At 44.5% G+C, this 21,442-nt stretch overlaps 1 protein-coding gene across 1 annotated transcript in view; it reads left to right on the top strand.

The window, feature by feature from the left end:
- LOC106612343 (ATP-binding cassette sub-family C member 5) overlaps window positions 1-21,442 on the top strand; it is an 88,675-nt gene that overhangs the window by 26,723 nt on the left and 40,510 nt on the right. Inside the window, exons 3-7 of the mRNA XM_014213393.2 lie at window positions 5,803-5,948; window positions 8,346-8,501; window positions 8,890-9,034; window positions 13,910-14,143; window positions 14,463-14,636. Of these exons, the coding sequence (XP_014068868.1) occupies window positions 5,803-5,948; window positions 8,346-8,501; window positions 8,890-9,034; window positions 13,910-14,143; window positions 14,463-14,636 (855 nt within the window). The remainder of the gene's footprint in view (window positions 1-5,802; window positions 5,949-8,345; window positions 8,502-8,889; window positions 9,035-13,909; window positions 14,144-14,462; window positions 14,637-21,442) is intronic.

Raw genomic sequence — 21,442 nt, 5'->3', positions numbered from 1 at the left:
TGGGGTCTGAGCAGATTATTTGTTGCAAACGCAATAAAATGGTGGTCCGATAATCCAGGATTATGAGGAAAAACATTAAGATCCACAACATTTATTCCATGGGACAAAACTAGGTCCAGAGTATGACTGTGGCAGTGAGTAGGTCCAGAGACATGTTGGACAAAACCCACTGAGTCGATGATGGCTCCAAAGCCTTTTGGAGTGGGTCTGTGGACTTTTCCATGTGAATGTTAACCTCTCTGGGCTAGGTGGGACGCTTGCGTCCCACCTACTCAACAGCCAGTGTAATCCCGTGGCGCGTTATTCAAATACCTTAGAAATGCTATTACTTCAATTTCTCAAACATATGACTATTTTACACCATTTTAAAGACAAGACTCTCGTTAATCTAACCACACTGTCCGATTTCAAAAAGGCTTTACAACGAAAGCAAAACATTAGATTATGTCAGCAGAGTACCCAGCCAGAAATAATCAGACACCCATTTTTCAAGCTAGCATATAATGTCACATAAACCCAAACCACAGCTAAATGCAGCACTAACCTTTGATGATCTTCATCAGATGACAACCCTAGGACATTATGTTATACAATACATGCATGTTTTGTTCAATCAAGTTCATATTTATATCAAAAACCAGCTTTTTACATTAGCATGTGACAAGCATGTGACTAGCATTCCCACCGAACACTGCCGGTGAATTGACTAAATTACTCACGATAAACGTTCACAAAAAACATAAATTATTTTATGAATTATAGATACAGAACTCCTCTATGCACTCGCTATGTCTGATTTTTAAAATAGCTTTTCGGTGAAAGCACATTTTGCAGTATTCTCAGTAGATAGCCCGGCATCACAGGGCTAGCTATTTAGACACCCAGCAAGTTTAGCATTCACCAAAGTCAGATTTACTATAAGAAAAATGTTATTACCTTTGCTGTCTTCGTCAGAATGCACTCCCAGGACTTCTACTTCAATAACAAATGTTGGTTTGGTCCCAAATAATCCATTGTTATATCCAAATAGCGGCGTTTTGTTTGTGCGTTCAAGACACTATCCGAAAGGGTAAATAAGGGTGACGAGCATGGCACATTTCGTGACAAAAAAATTCTAAATATTCCATTACCGTACTTCGAAGCATGTCAACCGCTGTTTAAAATAAATTTTTATGCCATTTTTCTCGTAAAAAAGCGATAATATTCCGACCGGGAAATCATTTTTTATTACAAAGAGAGTGAAAGTAAAAGCATGCTATCCCCTCATGCACGAGCCTCAGTCTAATGGCCCTCTGATAGAGCACTTGCCAAACGCGCTAATGTGTTTCAGCCTGGGGACGGAATTACATCGTTCAGCTTTTTCCCGCCTTCTGAGAGCCCATGGGAGCCGAAGGAAGTGTCACGTCATGGCAGAGATCCCCTGTATTTGTTAGAGATGATCAAGGAGGGCAAGAAATGGTCAGACAGGCCACTTCCTGTAAGGAATCTTCTCAGGTTTTGGCCTGCCAAATGAGTTCTGTTATACTCACAGACACCATTCAAACAGTTTTAGAAACTTTAGGGTGTTTTCTATCCAAAGCCAATAATGATATGCATATTCTAGTTACTGGGCAGGAGTAGTAACCAGATTAAATCGGGTACGTTTTTTATCCGGCCGTGCAAATACCCCCCACTAGCCCCAAAAGGTTAAAGTCACCAAAAATTTGAATATTATCTGCTATGACTACAAGATCCGATAGGAATTCAGGGAACTCAGTGAGGAACGCTGCATATGGCCCAGGAGGCCTGTAAACAGTAGCTATAAAAAGTGATTGAGTAGGCTGCATAGATTTCATGACTAGAAGCTCAAAAGACGAAAACGTCATTGTTTTTTTTTTTTTGTAAATTGAAATTTGCTATCGTAAATGTTAGCAACACCTCTGCCTTTGCCGGATGCACGGGGGGTATGGTCACTAGTATAACCAGGGGGTGAGGCCTCATTTAACACAGTAAATTCATCAGGCTTAAGCCATGTTTCAGTCAGGCCAATCACATCAAGATTATGATCAGTGATTAGTTCATTGACTATAACTGCCTTGGAAGTGAGGGATCTAACATTAAGTAACCCAATTTTGAGATGTGAGGTATCACAATCTCTTTCAATAATGGCAGGAATGGAGGTCTTTATACTAGTGAGATTGCTAAAGCGAACACCGCCATCTTTAATTTTGCCCAACCTAGATCGAGGCACAGACACGGTCTCAATGGGGAAAGCTGAGCTGACTACGCTGACTGTGCTAGTGGCAGACTCCACTAAACTAGCAGGCTGGCTAACAGCCTGCTGCCTGGCCTGCACCGTATTTCATTGTGGAGCTAGAGGAGTTAGAGCCCTGTCTATGTTCGTAGATAAGATGAGAGCACCCGTCCAGCTAGGATGGAGTCCGTCACTCCTCAACAGGCCAGGCTTGGTCCTGTTTGTGGGTGAGTCCCAGAAAGAGGGCCAATTATCTACAAATTCTATCTTTTGGGAGGGGCAGAACACAGTTTTCAACCAGCGATTGAGTTGTGAGACTCTGCTGTAGAGCTCATCACTCCCCCTAACTGGGAGGGGGCCAGAGACAATTAATCAATGCCGACACATCTTTCACGCTGAAGCTATGTTGCGCTTGGTGACCTCTGACTGTTTCATCCTAACATCGTTGGTGCTGACGTGGATAACAATATCTCTATACTCTCTACACTCGCCAGTTTTAGCTTTAGCCAGCACCGTCTTTAGATTAGCCTTAACGTCGGTAGCCCTGCCCCCTGGTAAACAGTGTATGATCGCTGGATGATTCGTTTTAAGTCTAATACTGCGGGTAATGGAGTCGCCAATGACGAGGGTTTTCAATTTGTCAGAGCTAATGGTGGGAGCTTTCGGCGTCTCAGACCCCACAACGGGAGGAGTAGAGACCAGAGAAGTTTCGACTCCGACTCGCTTAATGGGGAGAACCGGTTGAAAGTTTCTGTCGGCTGAATAAGCGACACCAGTTGAGCATTCCTACAGCATTTCCCTCCAGAAGCCATGAGAAAGTTGTCCGGCTGCGGGGACCGTGCGAGGGGGTTTATACTAACGTTACTATCTGTACTTACTAGTGGCACAGACGCTGTTTCATCCTTTCCTACACTGAAATTACCCTTGCCTAATGATTGCGTCTGAAGCTGGGCTTGCAGCACAGCTATCCTTGCCGTAAGGCGATCGTTCTCCTGTATATTATAAGTACAACGACTGCAATTAGAAGGCATCATGTTAATGTTACTTAGCGTCGGCTGTTTGAAGTCCTGACGAACCATGTCCAGATAAAACCTCCGGGGTGAAAAAGTTGAATGAAAAAAGTTGAGTGAGGGAAAAACAAAAAATATACGGTAATGAAAAAGTAAAAACCGTGAGGTAGTCAGGTAGCAAAGTAAGATCGGCAACAAAACACACAGCAGCATGTAAACAAGTCTGCAAGTTGTGACCGGAAACAGGAAGTGCTATTTGGGATCTAGAAATGTGTTCATCCACTTTAGTGGCTAGCAAGTTTACTAGATGGTGACAGCAGTTGCCTTGCTAAACAAACCATCAGTTCTAGCTTGCTATTATGAAAATCAAATTCAACAATGCCCTGTTTTCAATTCAACTTTTGCTTTCCAAATTAGCTCTAACATAAAACATCTAAGATGGAACTACAGCCATTGAATACTGTGCAAATACACTGTGCGTAAAAGAGAAATAACACGCTTTAGAATGCCCTTCAAGCAAATCAGAAACGAGTATTCAACAATTCCATGGTATATAAAGGGAACACTTAAACAACACAATGTAACTCCAAGTCAATCACACTTCTGTGAAATCAAACTGTCCACTTAGGAAGCAACACTGATTGACAATAAATTTCACATGCTGTTGTGCAAATGGAATAGACAACAGGTGGAAATTATAGGCAATTAGCAAGACACCCCCAATAAAGGAGTGGTTCTGCAGGTGGTGACCACAGACCACTTCTCAGTTCCTATGCTTCCTGGCTGATGTTTTGGTCACTTTTGAATGCTGGCGGTGCTTTCACTCTAGTGGTAGCATGAGACGGAGTCTACAACCCACACAAGTGGCTCAGGTAGTGCAGCTCATCCAGGATGGCACATCAATGCGAGCTGTGGCAAGAAGGTTTGCTGTGTCTGTCAGCGTAGTGTCCAGAGCATGGAGGCGTTACCAGGAGACAGGCCAGTATATCAGGAGACGTGGAGGAGGCCGTAGGAGGGCAACAACCCAGCAGCAGGACCGCTACCTCCGCCTTTGTGCAAGGAGGAGCAGGAGAAGCACTGCCAGAGCCCTGCAAAATGACCTCCAGCAGGCCACAAATGTGCATGTGTCTGCTCAAACGGTCAGAAACAGGCTCCATGAGAGTGGTATGAAGGCCCGACGTCCACAGGTGGGGGTTGTGCTTACAGCTCAACACCGTGCAGGACGTTTGGCATTTGCCAGAGAACACCAAGATTGGCAAATTCGCCACTGGCGCCCTGTGCTCTTCACAGATGAAAGCAGGTTCACACTGAGCACATGTGACAGACGTGACAGAGTCTGGAGACGCCGTGGAGAACATTCTGCTGCCTGCAACATCCTCCAGCATGACCGGTTTGGCGGTGGGTCAGTCATGGTGTGGGGTGGCATTTCTTTGGGGGGCCGCACAGCCCTCCATGTGCTCGCCAGAGGTAGCCTGACTGCCATTAGGTACCGAGATGAGACCATATGCTGGTGCGGTTGGCCCTGGGTTCCTCCTAATGCAAGACAATGCTAGACCTCATGTGGCTGGAGTGTGTCAGCAGTTCCTGCAAGAGGAAGGCATTGATGCTATGGACTGGCCCGCCCGTTCCCCAGACCTGAATCCAATTGAGCACATCTGGGACATCATGTCTCACTCCATCCACCAACGCCACGTTGCACCACAGACTGTCCAGGAGTTGGCGGATGCTTTAGTCCAGGTCTGGGAGGAGATCCCTCAGGAGACCATCCGCCACCTCATCAGGAGCATGCCCAGGCGTTGTAGGGAGGTCATACAGGCACGTGGAGGCCACACATACTACTGAGCCTCATTTTGACTTGTTTTAAGGACATTACATCAAAGTTGGATCAGCCTGTAGTGTGGTTTTCCACTTTAATTTTGAGTGTGACTCCAAATCCAGACCTCCATGGGTTTATAAATTGGATTTCCATTGATTATTTGTGTGATTTTGTTGTCGGCACATTCAACTTTTGACGAGGGCTCATAGTGCACTACTTTTTACCATTGCCCTATGTAGGGATTAGGGTGCCATTTGGGATGTATACTACAAGGTTCTGCTTTCTTTGCCCTCTGGCACTCGGAGCAATGAGGCGGCCAGATGATTACCTAATACTTGATGACTGGCAACAAGTATCTTCCTCTCGAGTCATGTCTGAGTGAACTTCTCAAATGTACTGTCATCAAACTTGTAGGGGCAGATACTACAAAAATGAGTGTAAGTGTAACGGATGGGGATTTATAAACACACTCCAGAACCTGAGATGTATCCACTTGTTTCCAATTTAAATCCTTTTTGGTGGCGTGACTGGCTAAGTACGTTTTAGGAGGGTAGTCACGTGGGTTTGTTAGGACAAGGTCCCAGGGTCTAGTCTCGGGGTGAGCTGTAGTAGGTGGTACGGCTACCTCTAACGTCCGCACTGTGACGTCCGCCACAAGCTAAATGCTTCCAATGCATCCAATACGTCATTGTTTAAAATGTATCTGCTCTTATTGACTATACATTAATCTCCATCAATCCCAGGATGCACTGGAAACGGCGGCAAGGGCAGAGGGTGGTTTGTCCCTGGACGGTGGTGCTCCCTACATGAAAGAGCTGGAGGAGGAAGCAGTGCGGAGCAAATACCAACACAGTGTCGGCGTCCTCAAACCTATTCGCTCCACCAGCAAGTAAGCAAGCAGCACCACCACCGGACACTGTTACAGGTGCATATTGGTAGTACCTAGAGTTTTTCCTTGTGAGGCCAAGTGGTCAGGAAAGACTAGGTCCTAGATATACAGTTGAAGTCAGAAGTTTACATAACCTAGTTTTAATGACTCCAACCTAAGTGTTTCAACCACTCCACAAATTTCTTGTTAACAAACTATAGTTTTGTCAAGTCGGTTAGGACATCTACTTTGTCATTTTTCCAACAATTGTTTACAGACAGATTATTTCACTGTATCACAATTCCAGTGGGTCAGAAGTTCACATACACTAAGTTGACCGTGCCTTTAAACAGCTTGGAAAATTCCAGAAAATGTCATGGCTTTAGAAGCTTCTGTTATGCTAATTGACACAATTTGAGTCAATTGGAGGTGTACCTGTGGATGTATTTTAAGACCTACCTTCAAACTCAGTGCCTCTTTGCGTGACATCATGGGAAAATCTAAATAAATCAACCAACACCTCAGAAAAATATTGTAGACCTCCACAAGTCTGGTTCATCCTTGGGGGCATTTTCCAAACGCCTGAAGGTACCACGTTCATCTGTACAAACAATAGTACGCAATTATAAACACCATGGGACCACGCAGCCATCATACCACTCAGGAAGGAGACGCGTTCTGTCTACTAGAGATGAACATACTTGGTGCGAAAAGTTCAAATCAATCCCAGAACAGCAAAGGACCTTGTGAAGATGCTGTAGGAAACGGGTACAAAAGTATCTATATCCACAGTAAAATGAGTCCTATATCATAACCTGAAAGGCCACTCAGCAAGGAAGAAGCCACTGCTCCAAAACCGCCATAAAAAAGCCAGACTACAGTTTGCAACTGCACATGGGGACAAAGATCGTACTTTTTGAAGAAATGTCCTCTGGTCTGATGAAACAAAAATAGAACTGTTTGGCCATAATGACCATTGTTATGTTGGGAGGAAAAAAGGGGGGGAGGCTTGTAAGCCGAAGAACACCATCCCAACCGTGAAGCACGGGTGTGGCAGCATCATGTTGTGGGGGGGGGGGGGTGCTCTTCACAAAATAGATGGCATCATGTGAAAGGAAAATTGTGGATTATTTTGAAGCAACATCAAGACATCAGTCAGCAAGTTAAAGCTTGGTCACAAATGGGTCTTCCAAATGGACAATGACCCCAAGCATACTTCCAAAGTTGTGGAAAAATGGCTTAAGGACAACGAAGTCAAGGTATAGGAGTGGCCATCACAAAGCCCTGACCTCAATCCCATAGAATGCACGCCTCTTGGAGGGAATGCAACACCCTGCTACACGCAACTGCCCATGGAGTGAAAGAGGTATGTGACTGTAGGTGCAGAGCCCCCTCTCCTACCTTACCTACCCACAACTTACCTAAATAGCACACTAACTAAAATACAGGGGATGGTCCGTCCAGGTCTTTCCTACTGTGCTTAGACATAGTTCATACTAAGGGTATATGTATACCCGCAGGCCTCTTTCCTAAGCACTCCCAAGGTGCCTTTCACTTCCCCTCCTGGGAACAAATGAAACAGAATAATACAAACTTAAAGTGAACAATTTCACTTATCAAAAACTCGTCCTATGGCGTACACAAACGTCAGCAGGACCGGCTACAAAATACTTTACAAAAATTCATACAGACCAACAACCAACACAGGAGCAACAACCAAAACAGGACATACCAAGAAGCTCTCTCCCCTAACAAAGGAACACTGGCTTTTATCCAGCTGGAGGAGTTTGTAATTGCAGACAGCTTTATCTGACGAGAGGGCGGGGTCAGCTCCAATCGTTCATCGGGCCGACCAATCAGCTGCTTGGGGGAATCCAGGAAGCCATTTTCTGAAATACACATACCTATACAAACCCACAACACACAAACTGGGGAACGAGCAAGGAGGCCTACAAACCTGACTCAGTTACACCAGAGGAATGGGCCAAAATTCACCCAACTTATTGTAGGAAGCTTGTGGAAGGCTACCTGTAACGTTTGACCCAAGTTAAACAATTTAAAGGCAATGCTACCAAATACTAATTGAGTATGTAAACTTCTGACCCACCGGGAATGTGATGAAAGAAATAAAAGCTGAAATAAATCATTCTCTCTACTATTATTCTGACATTTCACATTCTTAAAATAAAGTGGTGATACTAACTGACCTGAATTTTGAAGAATTGTGAAAAACTGAGTTTAAATGTATTTGGCTAAGGTGTATGTAAACTTCCGACTTTATCTGTAGGTGCTCTCTGGCAACATGTTGGCAAGGAATAACTAAGGAGGAAATCTTGAGAGAGAGACTCCTCTTGCTGTACATGAGAAGTTCCTCTAACTGTATCTGTCCCCCACAACTCCACCCCACTCCCCCCACAGGCACGAGCACCCGGTGGACAATGCGGGCCTCTTCTCCTTCATGACCTTCAACTGGCTGACCCCGTTGGCCGTTCACGCCCACCGCAAAGGCCAGCTACAGCTGGAGGATGTGTGGGCCGTGTCCCAGTTTGAAAGCTGCAAGGTCAACCGCCACAGGTCAGTACTGATTGCTGCACATATGGGGTCACAAAGGTCACCCTTCCAAGGATAGGTAATTGAAAGATGCCAAGAACCCGCTTGCCCTGGGTCTCGGCCTCTGTCTTATTTGTCAACATTTTAACTGGTCTTGGTTTGGGTCGGAGTTCTCAACAGTTGTCGTTTTTACCCCTTAAGAAAACTTGTTTTATTGTTTTATGGACTGTGATAACAGGAATGTAGAGTGGGGACAGTTTCAGAGGAATACAGAGAAAAGGCTGAGACTGGATTTGTACCCATATGTGGTGCCTGTCTCTGGCACGACAATTCCAGTCTTGACTCTTAGTAGAGGGAGAATAGAGTGAGTGATTGTTGGTCGACTTTGGTTTGATCACCTGTGTGTGCGCAGGCTGGCCGGCCTGTGGGAGGAGGAGCGCAGGGTGAAAGGGGACGAGGCCTCCCTGTGCGGTGTAGTCTGGGCGTTCTGTCGGACGCGCCTTCTTCTCTCCATCCTCTGCCTCATGGTCACCCAGCTAGCCGGCTTCAGTGGCCCAGTAAGTAACGTCATCTCATCCTTCCCCTGTGGAGGCTTTCTTTCAGTAGCGCTCTCTCCCCCTGCCTCTGTCCCCTTCCCTCCATCAAGGCTGAGGCCTACAGGTGAGTGTTACATGTGTTAAGATTCTTCTGTCTCATTGTTAACCCTTTACACTCGTGGGAATTGGCCTATATGGATAGGGCTAAATTGAAATGTTTCTTACAGAAGAAATATGAAAAGCATAAGCATGGTAGCAATTGAAAGGAAACAGTTTGGAGATTATGGGAAAATGATTAGACCTAAATTGAGGACACAACCGTTCACTTGACACAAGACTGAATCCAAACATTACACTGTTGATTTTTATGTGCATTTTACATTTACTGTACTTTTCGTCGCATTTGTTTATAATGAAATCTGAAAAAACTCTGGATTCATTCAGTAACATGATAAGACATTTCACGGTAAATGTGGTGGAGGTGCAACATAAGACAAAAAAAGGACAAGGGTTTGAGTGAAGGGTCTAAATGGTGTTTCAAAGTGGCTACACACCTTTCCAAAGTGTGCAGTTCCTAGGTAATTTCAATGCATTTTTATGACTCAACTAGTCTTTTTTAGTTTTCCTAGCTGTGCCGCTGAGGAACTAGAGCAAGCACAATTGTATTTGTTTTGTTTGGAACACAACCCTGAATCTCTACCATCACACAATTACTGTTGTTTCCACAATCCAAAAATGGCCCATTTATAAATGTCGATCTAGTTCAGGTGGGAATTATTTGAAAGCGTGTTCTATTGCCAACATGACCAGCTAAGTTCTAAAATATGATATTAGTGCTAGGCTTCACTAGGCAGTTCAGAGAAACAGATGGTCATTTTGGTTTGCATAGAAAGAGGTTTGGGTGCGTGAGTGCATTCAGGTGAGTATTCTGGAGTGAATTCTTTAACATAATGAGCCTATGACGCCATGTCATCTAACTGTGGAGCAAAAACATTGACACTAAATATGAGTTTTATGATATTGAAATGTGGAGTGCACATTTGGACTCGCAGGTGTTTGGCTTGCTTGTATGACATCAATGTGGTATTTATGATAATCCTTAATGTCTCATCTTTCAAAATGCATCGAGTCCTCTTCATTTACAGCATTTCCCCTCAGACAACAAAGTTGCCCAATAGGCAGGAGGGATGAGCGCAACTTCTAGTCAAGTTCAGGATGGCTGTCAGTGAAAACCGATACAGTGCTATGTAGCGCAGAGCCTGAGCTCTAACAATTTATAGCATGTTACTGTACAGCCGCTGTGTTCCAATTTAGGTGCTTATCAGTGACCAAATCTGCCATTTTCAACCCGTTTACGGGTACGAGTGTAAAGGGCTACACTGTGGTCTGAAACATGCCTTACTGACCACTCATTCTGAACAAATGAACTGGATACTACAGGAGGGTTATGGAATGGGTTGTTTTGGGGGTTTTACCAGTCCAACTCAAATCGGTTTCTTTTCGATTCAATGGTGTCATCTTGGATCCATTGTGTCTGGCTTTTTTGAGGAGACTACAATGTTATGGGTTATGGAAATTGTGAATCCTCGTTCTTTAGTTAACAACACCTAGTCAGAAACCATACTCCTGTCTGTCGCCCCCTAGATGGTCTCTGTGACTAGATAAATGACACCTGTTGCAATTGTCCATCCTACAGCTGTTCTTTATGTTATTCAGGTGTTTGTAGGCCTCCTAGGTGAGAACAGGTGCTTTAGAGGGAAGGGTTGTGTTCGTTAGGCACCAAACGGAAAAAAACGGACTGAAACAGGGAGGAACTACCTGGACACATTTTTGTTATGCGATGCAAAGCGTTTTCTGTTGCGTGTCCTAATGAACACGACCCAGGTGTTAGGGTTAATCAGTCCCATTTTTCCTAGGATAGCCTCTGTCATCCTCCTCTCTTCCACAGGGACCACAGTGAGCCGTCTCTACCTCTGTGCTGTGAAGGGTTGCAAAATTCCCGAAACCTTTCCACAATTTTCAGGTTTTGTGAATTTTCAGGAAAACCCAGAGACTTTGGGAAAGTTTTAGTAATTTTGCATCCCAAGTACTGTGTCATCTGCTCTTAGTATAGCAGCACAGCAACACACCTGTGTCTCTCACCCAGGTTAAAGCAACCAAGCTAGCACAGAATGTTCCTGTAATGCTTCCTAGTTGATCTCCTTTGGGAATTTGAAAAATAATTTGCCTACAATGTTCTGAGAACATTATGTTGGTTCAGGAACCTTCCCACAATCTAATGCTTTTTTCCCAGAACGTTAACCAAAATGTGTTAGCTGGGAAGATTATTATTATTATAGATGGGCAGTTTGGGACGGGGTGAGGGCATGGCATACAAGTGTTTGTGCTCACTGCTCCCCCCCATGCAAGGTGGCGTGTGACAGAGGCTGTTCTTCAGATTCCACAGGGTGTCCGTTTAAACCCCTCGGCGAGAAATAGAGAATGAAGCAGGCAGAGACCCTGGGGGAAGAAAGCCGGAGAGGTAAGGGCATGTTTCTCATGCAGGGATGGATCAAAGTTCTTTCTCTGAAATGTGTCTCTCTCTCTCTCTCTTTCTCTTTCTCTTTCTCTTTCTCTCTCTCATATAAAAAATATCTTAAAAAAATAACTGATGGGTTACCACAAAGCACTGTAAAATGCTGTCGTTAACATTGTTTTTATTTTTATGTTTGTATGCAATGTTCAGTGCTGTTTTGTTTTTCTTGATTTAACACTGATAACAATCTGCTGTTATAAACAAACTTCCACCCAAATGCTCAGTCAGACTTTCATATTAGTGTCTCAGACAATCGACCTGGTTTTCCCCCTAAATGCGAGGTGTTGTTGGACTGTTCAGGCTAGAGGGGAGATACAAAATACTAGGCTTGTATCTACAGACTCTACCTTTTTGGGGCCTCATAATCCCCCCTCACTAAAAGCCAGGTTGACCTGGCCCGCTGGTGGAACACCCTTTCTGTAGGATCAGTGCCAGTGGGGCAGGGCAGAGGGGCTTCGGTTCTATTTTTATTATTGCCCACCCTCTTCTCCCTCTTTGGATCTTTGGACAATGACCTAACGCAACTAAATATGAGATGTCACATATCTCAACCAAGAGGACTAGAAACGTAAACAAAACAAACTAAAAGACTGAGGCTAAACCTTTCAAAACTCTGTTGACCTGATCTTGTGCCTCTGTGAAATGCTACTCTTTCCTGCTGGATCTGATCAGCTGTTTTTTTTTTTTTTGACCTGTTTATGATTGAATTACATGTGTGCTGTTTGTGCAATTTTGAAAAATAGTTTACACAAATGGTTTCACGGTTTCTATTTGCCTATTTAAATAAAACATGCATTTATCAACAATTTAGGTTTGCTGACACTCCCTGGTTGTGGACTGATTAACTTGAATGTAGAATTGATTGTTGGTACATCGTCAGTATGTGTGTGTGGAATCCATACTTTTTTTTCCTATTCACTTTGCTCAATCTTTCTCAATTGTATTATCTGCTTCCAGGCCTATTAGACATACACTACCGTTCAAAAGTTTGGGGTCACTTAGAAATTTGGCCATTAAAATAACATCAAATTGATCAGAAAGACAGTGTTGACATTAATTTTGTTAATGACTATTGTAGCTGGAAACTGCAGACTTAAAAAAAAAAAGGAATATCTACATAGGCGTACAGAAGCCCTTTATCAGCAACCATCACTCCTGTGTTCCACTGGCACGTTGTGTTAGCTAATCCAAGTTGATCATTCGAAAACCCTTTTGCAATTATGTCCTGATTAAAAAAGCAATACAATTGGCCTTCTTTAGACTAATTGAGTTTCTGGAGCATCTATGGGTTCGATTACAGTCTCAAAATGGCCAGAAACAACGCACTTTCTTCTGAAACTCGTCAGTCTATTCTTGTTCTGAGAAATGAAAGCTATTCTATGCGAGAAATTGCTCAGTTGTGCACCGGGGCCTCCCACTTCTCTTTCTATTCTGTTTAGAGACAGTTTGTGCTGTTCTGTGAAGGGAGTAGTACACAGCGTTGTACGTGATCTTCAGTTTCTTGGCAATTTCTCACATGGAATAGCCTTCATTTCCCAGAACAAGAATAGACTGACAAGTTTAAGAAAGTTATTTGTTTCTGGCCATTTTGAGCCTGTAATCGAACCCACAAATGCTGACCCTCCAGATACTCAACTAGTCTAAAGAAGGCCAGTTTTATTGCTTCTTTAATCAGGACAACAGTTTTCAGCTGTGCTAACATAATTGCAAAAGGGTTTTCTAATGATCAATTAGCCTTTTTAAAATGATAAACTTGGATTAGCTAACACACCGTGCCATTGGAACACAGGAGTGATGGTTGCTGATAATGGGCCTCTGTACGCCTATGTAGATATTCCATAAAAAATAAGCTGTTTCCAGCAACAATAGTCATTTACACTGTATTTCTGATCAATTTGATGTTATTTTAATGGACAAACATGTGCTTTTCTTTCAAAAATAAGGACTTTTCTAAGTGACCCCAAGTGATCCGTTTACCTGATGATGCAAACAGTAGGAAATGTCATGTTGGAATGGGTTTCTCTGTTCACTGTTACTCTTGTTCTCTTTTAAAGGATCTTAACAAAATCTTAGCAAAGGGTGAGAGCTGAAACTAAAGAAAAAGTATTCTATCTCTAATCAGTAGAGCCTGTTCAACTTCCCTCTTCAGATGATTATCGGTAGTTTATGGCATGACGGCTTTAGCTACTCTTGAATTAGTAGATGTCCATGATGATGATGGCACTGGTGTAGATGTCTCTTGGACATGGTGCTGCTGTCAGTCACGTGTCCTGTGCTCTCTCATCTTTCCCCCTCATCCCTGCCCTCTCCACTCCTGCTAGGCCTTTGTGGTGAAGCGGCTGTTGGAGTACACAGAGCAGGCAGAGCCTGATCTGCCATACGGCCTGCTGCTGGTCGTGGGGCTGCTGTGCACCGAGCTGGTCCGCTCCTGGTCACTGGCGCTCACCTGGGCCCTCAACTACCGCACAGGCACCCGCCTGCGGGGAGCCATCCTCACCATGGCCTTCCACAAGATCCTCCGGCTCCGCAGCATCCGAGACAAATCCATGGGACAGGTGGGACCACCAGACAGAGGCTTCACGCAAATGTTTTTCTTTAAGAGAACTGGGCTGGGGAGATGGGGTGGGGGGACTGGGGTGAGATAATGATTAGCCTCACAATAATGCTAGCTCTCATTTAGGCTCAACCTTTTCAGATGTTGCTTATCTTTAGTCTGAACGAGAAACCCACCTTTAATACAGTACTAGCATTGCAAAACAGTTTGCTATTGTTTCCGAAATACATGATTTGCAATGCAATACAATGTGCGTGCAGAGTAAGAGAGACGGTGTAGTTCTGTACTGATGTAAGTGTCTATCGCTGTCTCTCTTGCAGTTGATCAACATGTGTTCTAACGACGGCCAGCGGATGTTTGAGGCGGCGGCTGTGGGCAGTCTGCTGGCAGGCGGGCCTCTTATTGCTGTGCTGGGGATGGGCTACAACCTGGCTATACTGGGGCCCACCTCCTTACTGGGCTCTGCAGTCTTTATCCTTTTCTACCCTGCTATGGTGAGCAGCGTGCATGCATACTTACAGTACCAGTAAAACATTTGGACACACCTACTCATTCAAGGGTTTTTCTTTATTTTTACTATTATCTACATTGTATAATAATAGTGAAGACATCAAAACTATGAAATAACACATATGGAATCATGTAGTATCCAAACAAGTGTTAAGCAAATCAAAATATATTTTATATGTGAGATTCTTCAAAGTAGCCACCCTTTGCCTTGATGACAGCATTGCACATTCTTGGCATTCTCTCAACCAGCTTCACCTGGAATGCTATTCCAACAGTCTTGAAGAAGTTCCCACATATGCTGAGCACTTGTTGGCTGCTTTTCCTTCACTCTGCGGTCCAACTCATCCCAAGCCATCTCAATTGGGTTGAGGTCGGGTGATTGTGGAGGCCAGGTCATCTGATGCAGCACTCCATCACTCTCCTTCTTGGTCAAATAGCCCGTACACAGCCTAGAGGTGTGTTGGGTCATTGTCCTGTTGGAAAAACAAATGATAGTCCCACTAAGTGCAAACCAGATGGGATGGCGTATCGCTGCAGAATGCTCTGGTAGCCATGCTGGTTAAGTGTGCTTTGAATTCTAAATATATCACAGACAGTGTCACCATCAAAGCACCATCACACCTCCTCCTCCATGCTTCACGGTGGGAAACACACATGCAGAGATCATTCGTTCACCTACTCTGCATCTCACATAGACATGGCGGTTGGAACCAAAAATCTCACATTTGGACTCATCAGACCAAAGGACAGATTTCCAACGGTCTAATGTCCATTGCTCGTGTTTCTTGGCCCAAATAAGTCTCTTATTCTTATTGGTGTTCATTAGTAGTGGTTTATTTGAAGGCCTGATTAACGCAGTCTCCTCTGAACAGTTGATGTTGAGATGTATCTGTTACTTGAACCCTGTGAAGCATTTATTTGGGCTGCAATTTCTGAGGCTGGTAACTCTAATGAACTTATCCTCTGCAGCAGAGGTAACTCTGGGTCTTCCATTCCTGTGGCGGTCCTCATGAGAGCCAGTTTCATCATAGCGCTTGATGGTTTTTGCGAATGCATTTGAAGAAACTTTCAAAGTTCTTGACATTTCCCGCATTGACTGTCTTAAAGTAATGATGGGCTGTCGTTTCTCTTTGCTTGTTTGAGCTGTTCTTGCCATAATATGGACTTTGGGGTCTTTTACCTAAAAGGGTTATCTTCTGTAAATCAAATCAAATGTTATTTGTCACATGCGCCAAATACAGTGAAATGCTTACTTACAAGCCCTTAATAACTCGACCTACGTGTACATAATTACCTCCATTACCTCTACACCGGTGCCCCCCTCAAATTGACACATTGACTCTGTACCAGTACCCCCTGTATACAGCCCAGCTATTGTTATTTACTGCTGCTCTTCAATGATTTGTTATACTTATCTCTTACTTTTTTAGGGATTTTCTTAAAACTGCATTGTTGGTTAAAGTGACTATGCATAGATAATAACAGAGAGAAGCAGCAGCGTGGGGGGGGGGCAATGCAAATAGGCTGGGTAGCCATTTGATTAGCTGTTCAGAAGTCTTATGGCTTGGGGGTAGCAGCTGTTTAGAAGCCTCTTGGACCTAGACTTGGCGTTCCGCTACCGCTTGCTGTGTGGTAGCAGAGAGAACAGTCTATGACTAGGGTGGCTGGAGTCTTTAACAATTTTTAGGGCCTTCCTTTGACATCGCCTGGTATAGAGGTTCTGGATGGCAGGAAGCTTAGCCCCAGTGATGTACTGGGCCGTACGCACTACCCTCTGTAGTGCCTTGCGGTCGGAGGCCGAGCAGTTGCCATACCAGGCCGTGATGCAACCCGTCAGGATGCTCTTGATGGTGCAGCTGTAAAACCTTTTGAGGATCTGAGGACCCATGCCAAATCTTTTCACTCTCCTGAGGGGGAATAGGTTTTGTTGTGCCCTCTTCACAACTGTCTTGGTGTGCTTGGACCATGATAGTTTGTTGGTGATGTGGATGCCAAGGAACTTGTACCTCTCAACCTGCTCCACTACAGCCCCGTCGATGAGAATGGGGCGTGCTTGGTCCTCTTTTTCCTGTAGTCCACAATCATCTCCTTTGTCTTGTTCACGTTGAGGGAGAGGTTGTTGTCCTGGCACCACACAGTCAGGTCTCTGACCTTCTCCCTATAGGCTATCTCATCGTTGTCGGTAATCAGGCTACGACTGTTGTGTCATCAGCTAACTTAATGATAGTGTTGGAGTTGTGCCTGGCCGTGCAGTCATGAGTGAACAGGGAGTAGAGGAGGGGACTGAGCACGCACCCCTGAGGGGCCCCCGTGTTGAGGATCAGTGTGGCAGATGTGTTGTTACCTACCCTTACCACCTGGGGGCGGCCCGTCAGGAAGTCCAGGATCCAGTTGCAGAGGGAGGTGTTTAGTCCCAGGGTGCTTAGCTTAGTGATGAGCTTTGAATGTACTATGGTTTTGAACGCCGAGCTGTAGTCAATGAATAGCATTCTCACATAGGTGTTCCTTTTGTACAGGTGGGAAAGGGCATTGTGGAGTGCAATAGAGATTGCATCATCTATTGATCTGTTGGTGCGGTATGCATATTGGAGTGGTTCTAGGGCAGTGGTCACCAACCTTTTCTGAGTCAAGATCACTTTCTGAGTCAAAATGCATGCAGAGATGTACCGCTCTGAATTTTTTATTAACATGGCTTAAAAAATGTAAGCCTATGCAACAATAGCCAATTAAAAACAGTACTGTAGCAATGTGGTTAGTGCAGTAAGCTATATGCCCAATACATTATCACCGCAAACTGACTTTGCTTGAATTTACCTGCCAATGCATTGTTGTTTGGGACATTTATTTTTATTATTTCAAAATTTGAGGTAGGCTATATAATCACACCGGTAATAGATCCATTGTTGTATTACTTGTGAGGCACAGCTGAGTGAGCATACATTTAAATAATTTGCTTTTTATTTTCCTGGGCTGATGATGCCTGCATCTGATGGTCAGTCTCAGCGGAGGGAGAGAGCAGCAGACTGAGGTGTCCGCCTCTCAACATCCCTCCGCTCTCCCTTTCCTCCACTGACACTGACCAAAAAGGGACACCGTCTTCCAGCTGATGGCGAAACTCGACTCGAACCGCATTATTTCTGCCTCATGCACAAATTCATGTTGTTTCTCCTATGAACAGAGAAAGTTAAATATTCCTTGATATTAAAAAAGGCCCAAGTCACTAATAATAACAATGCAAGCCTGTAGATACACTTTCCTACTCATTCATTACTGCTGCACTGCTTGTTGTAGCGCTGAGTGAAAATAGGAAGAACGCACATTTTATGGGTTATAAAAGTGTTGAATACAAAGTGTTGACAGTGATGAGTAAGAACTTAAACATGAGCTCAGCTCTTTGCTGTATTCGTTGACAGTCTCTCTCGAGTCATGGTTTTAAACGTTTTGAAATCTCACAGTATCAATTTTGCCATAGCATTCTTTTATCCCTGCTACGTTACTGCAGACTCGGTCATCTGAGTAATGGCGGTGGCATAGTGCACTTGATTTCCTCTCCAGGCCTACCGGGAAAGCAGAGTTTGTACCTTCAGATACATGAAATGGCAACAGTTTGCCTAACTGGGGAGCAGGGCAGCTGAATTGCACCTACCACCAACAGCCCAAGACTAATAAAAAAAAATAGTAACACAAGGCTTTATCGTTGGGTTGTTTACAGAAATGTTCGGAAATCGACTAGAAAAGCCTTGGAGATCGACAAGTCGATCGTGATCAACCGGTTGGTGACCACTGGTCTAGGGTTTCTGGGAAATGGTGTTGACGTGAGCCATGATCAGCCTTTCAAAGCACTTCATGGCTACAGACGTGAGTGCTACGGGTCGGTAGTCATTTAGGCAGGTTACCTTTGTGTTCTTGGGCACAGGGACTATGGTGGTCTGCTTGAAACTTGTTGGCATTACAGACTCAGACAGGGAGAGGTTGAACATGTCAGTGAAGACACGTGCCAGTTGGTCAGCGCATGCTCAGAGTACACATCCTGGTAATCCATCTGGCCCAGCGGCCTTGTGAATGTTGACCTGTTTAAAGGTCTTACTCACATCGGCTGCGGAGAGCGTGATCACACAGTTGTCCGGAATAGCTGATGCTCTCATGCATGTTTCAGTGTTACTTGCCTCGAAGCGAGCATAGAAGTTATTTAGCTTGTCTGGTAGGCTCGTGTCATTGGCTGTGCTTCCCTTTGTAGTCTGTAATAGTTTGCAAGCTCTGCCACATCCGACGAGTGTTGGAGCCGGTGTAGTACGATTAGATTTTAGTCCTGTATTGATGCTTTGCCTGTTTGATGGTTCGTTGGAGGGCATAGAGGGATTTCTTATAAGCTTCCAGGTTAGTGTCCCACTCCTTGAAAGCGGCAGCTCTACCCTTTAGCTCAGTGCGAATGTTGCCTGTAATCCATGGCTTCTGGTTGGGGTATGTAGGTACAGTCACTGTTCGGACGACGTCCTCAATGCACTTATTGATAAAGCCAGTGACTGATGTGGTGTACTCCTCAATGCCATCGGAAGAATCCCGGAACATATTCCAGTCTGTGCTAGCAAAACAGTCCTGTAGTTTAGCATCTGCTTCATCTAACCACTTTTTTTATAGACCGGGTCACTGGTGCTTCCTGCTTTAATTTGTGCTTGTAAGCAGGAATCAGGAGGAAAGAGTTATGGTCAGATTTGCCAAATGAAGGGTGAGGGAGAGCTTTGTATGCATCTCTGTGTGTGGAGTAAATGTGGTCTAGAATTATTTTCACCTCGGGTTGCACATTTAACATGCTGATATAAATTACATTCGTGGCCAAAAGTTTTGAGAATTACACAAATATTAATTTCCACAAAGTCTGCTGCCTCAGTGTCTTTCGATATTTTTGTCAGATGTTACTATGGAATACTGAAGTATAATTACAAGCATTTCATAAGTGTCAAAGGTTTTTATTGACAATTACATGAAGTTGATGCAAAGAGTCAATATTTGCAGTGTTGACCCTTCTTTTTCAAGACCTCTACATCCGCCCTGGCATGCTGTCAATTAACTTCTAGGCCACATCCTGACTGATGGCAGCCCATTCTTGCATAATCAATGCTTGGAGTTTGTCAGAATTTGTGGGTTTTTGTTTGTCCACCCGCCTCTTGAGGATTGACCACAAGTTCTCAGTGGGATTAAGGTCTGGGGAGTTTCCTGGCCATGGACCCAAAATATCGATGTTTTGTTCCCCGAGGCACTTAGTTATCACTTTTGCCTTATGGCAAGGTGCTCCATCATGCTGGAAAAGGCATTGTTCGTCACCAAACTGTTTCTGGATGGTTGGGAGAAGCTGCTCTCGGAGGATGTGTTGGTACCATTCTTTATTCATGGCTGTGTTCTTAGGCAAAATTGTAAGTGAGCCCATTCCCTTGGCTGAGAAGCAACCCCACACATGAATGGCCTCAGGATGCTTTACTGTTGGCATGACACAGGACTGATGGTAGGGCTCACCTTGTCTTCTCCGGACAAGCTTTTTTCCGGATGCCCCAAACAATCGGAAAGGGGATTCATCAGAGAAAATGACTTTACCCCAGTCCTCAGCAGTCCAATACCTGTACCTTTTGCAGAATATCAGTCTGTCCCTGATGTTTTTCCTGGAGAGAAGTGGCTTCTTTGCTGCCCTTCTTGACACCAGGCCATCCTCCAAAAGTCTTCACCTCACAGTGCGTGCAGATGCACTCACACCTGCCTGCTGCCATCCCTGAGCAAGCTCTGTGCTGGTGGTGCCCCGATCCCACAGCTGAATCAACTTTAGGAGACGGTCCTGGCGCTTGCTGGACTTTCTTGGGCGCCCTGAAGCCTTCTTCACAACAATTGAACCGCTCTCCTTGAAGTTCTTGATGATCCGATAAATGGTTGATTTAGGTGCAATCTTACTGGCAGCAATATCCTTGCCTGTGAAGCCCTTTTTGTGCAAAGCAATGATGACGGCACGTGTTTCCTTGCAGGTAACCATGGTTGACAGAGGAAGAACAATGATTCCAAGCACCACCCTCCTTTTGAAGCTTCCAGTCTGTTATTCGAACTCAATCAGCATGACAGAGTGATCTCCAGCCTTGTCCTCGTCAACACTCACACCCGTGTTAACGAGAGAATCACTGACATGATGTCAGCTGGTCCTTTTGTGGCAGGGCTGAAATAAAGTGGAAATGTTGTTTGGGGATTCAGTTCATTTGCATGGCAAAGAGGGACTTTGCAATCAATTGCAATTCATCTGATCACTCTTCATAACATTCTGGAGTGTATGCAAATTGACATCATACAAACTGAGGCAGCAGACTTTGTGAAAATTAATATTTGTGTCATTCTCAAAACTTTTGGCCACGACTGTAGGTAAAACCGATTTAAGTTTCCCTGCATTAAAGTCCCCGGCCACTAGGAACGCCGCCTCTGGATGAGCATTTTCCTGTTTGCTTATGGCTGAATACAGCACATTGAGTATGGTTTTAGTGCAATCCTCTGGTCTGTGGTGGTATGTAGACAGCTACGAAAAATACAGAAGAAAACTCTCTAGGTAGATAGTGTGTTCTACAGCTTATCATGAAATACTCTACCTCAGGCGAGCAAAATCCTGAGACTTCCTTAGATATCATGCAACAGCTATTGTTTACAAATATACATAGGCCCCCGCCCCGTATCTTACCAGAGGCTGCTGTTCTGTCCTGCCGATAGAGTGTATAACCCACCAGCTGTATGTTCTTAATGTCATCGTTCAGCCACGACTCGGTGA

Source organism: Salmo salar, chromosome ssa09 (assembly GCF_905237065.1).
Source record: "Salmo salar chromosome ssa09, Ssal_v3.1, whole genome shotgun sequence".
NCBI classification, from domain to species: domain Eukaryota; kingdom Metazoa; phylum Chordata; class Actinopteri; order Salmoniformes; family Salmonidae; genus Salmo; species Salmo salar.
This window is presented reverse-complemented; position numbering and strand designations above follow the sequence as displayed.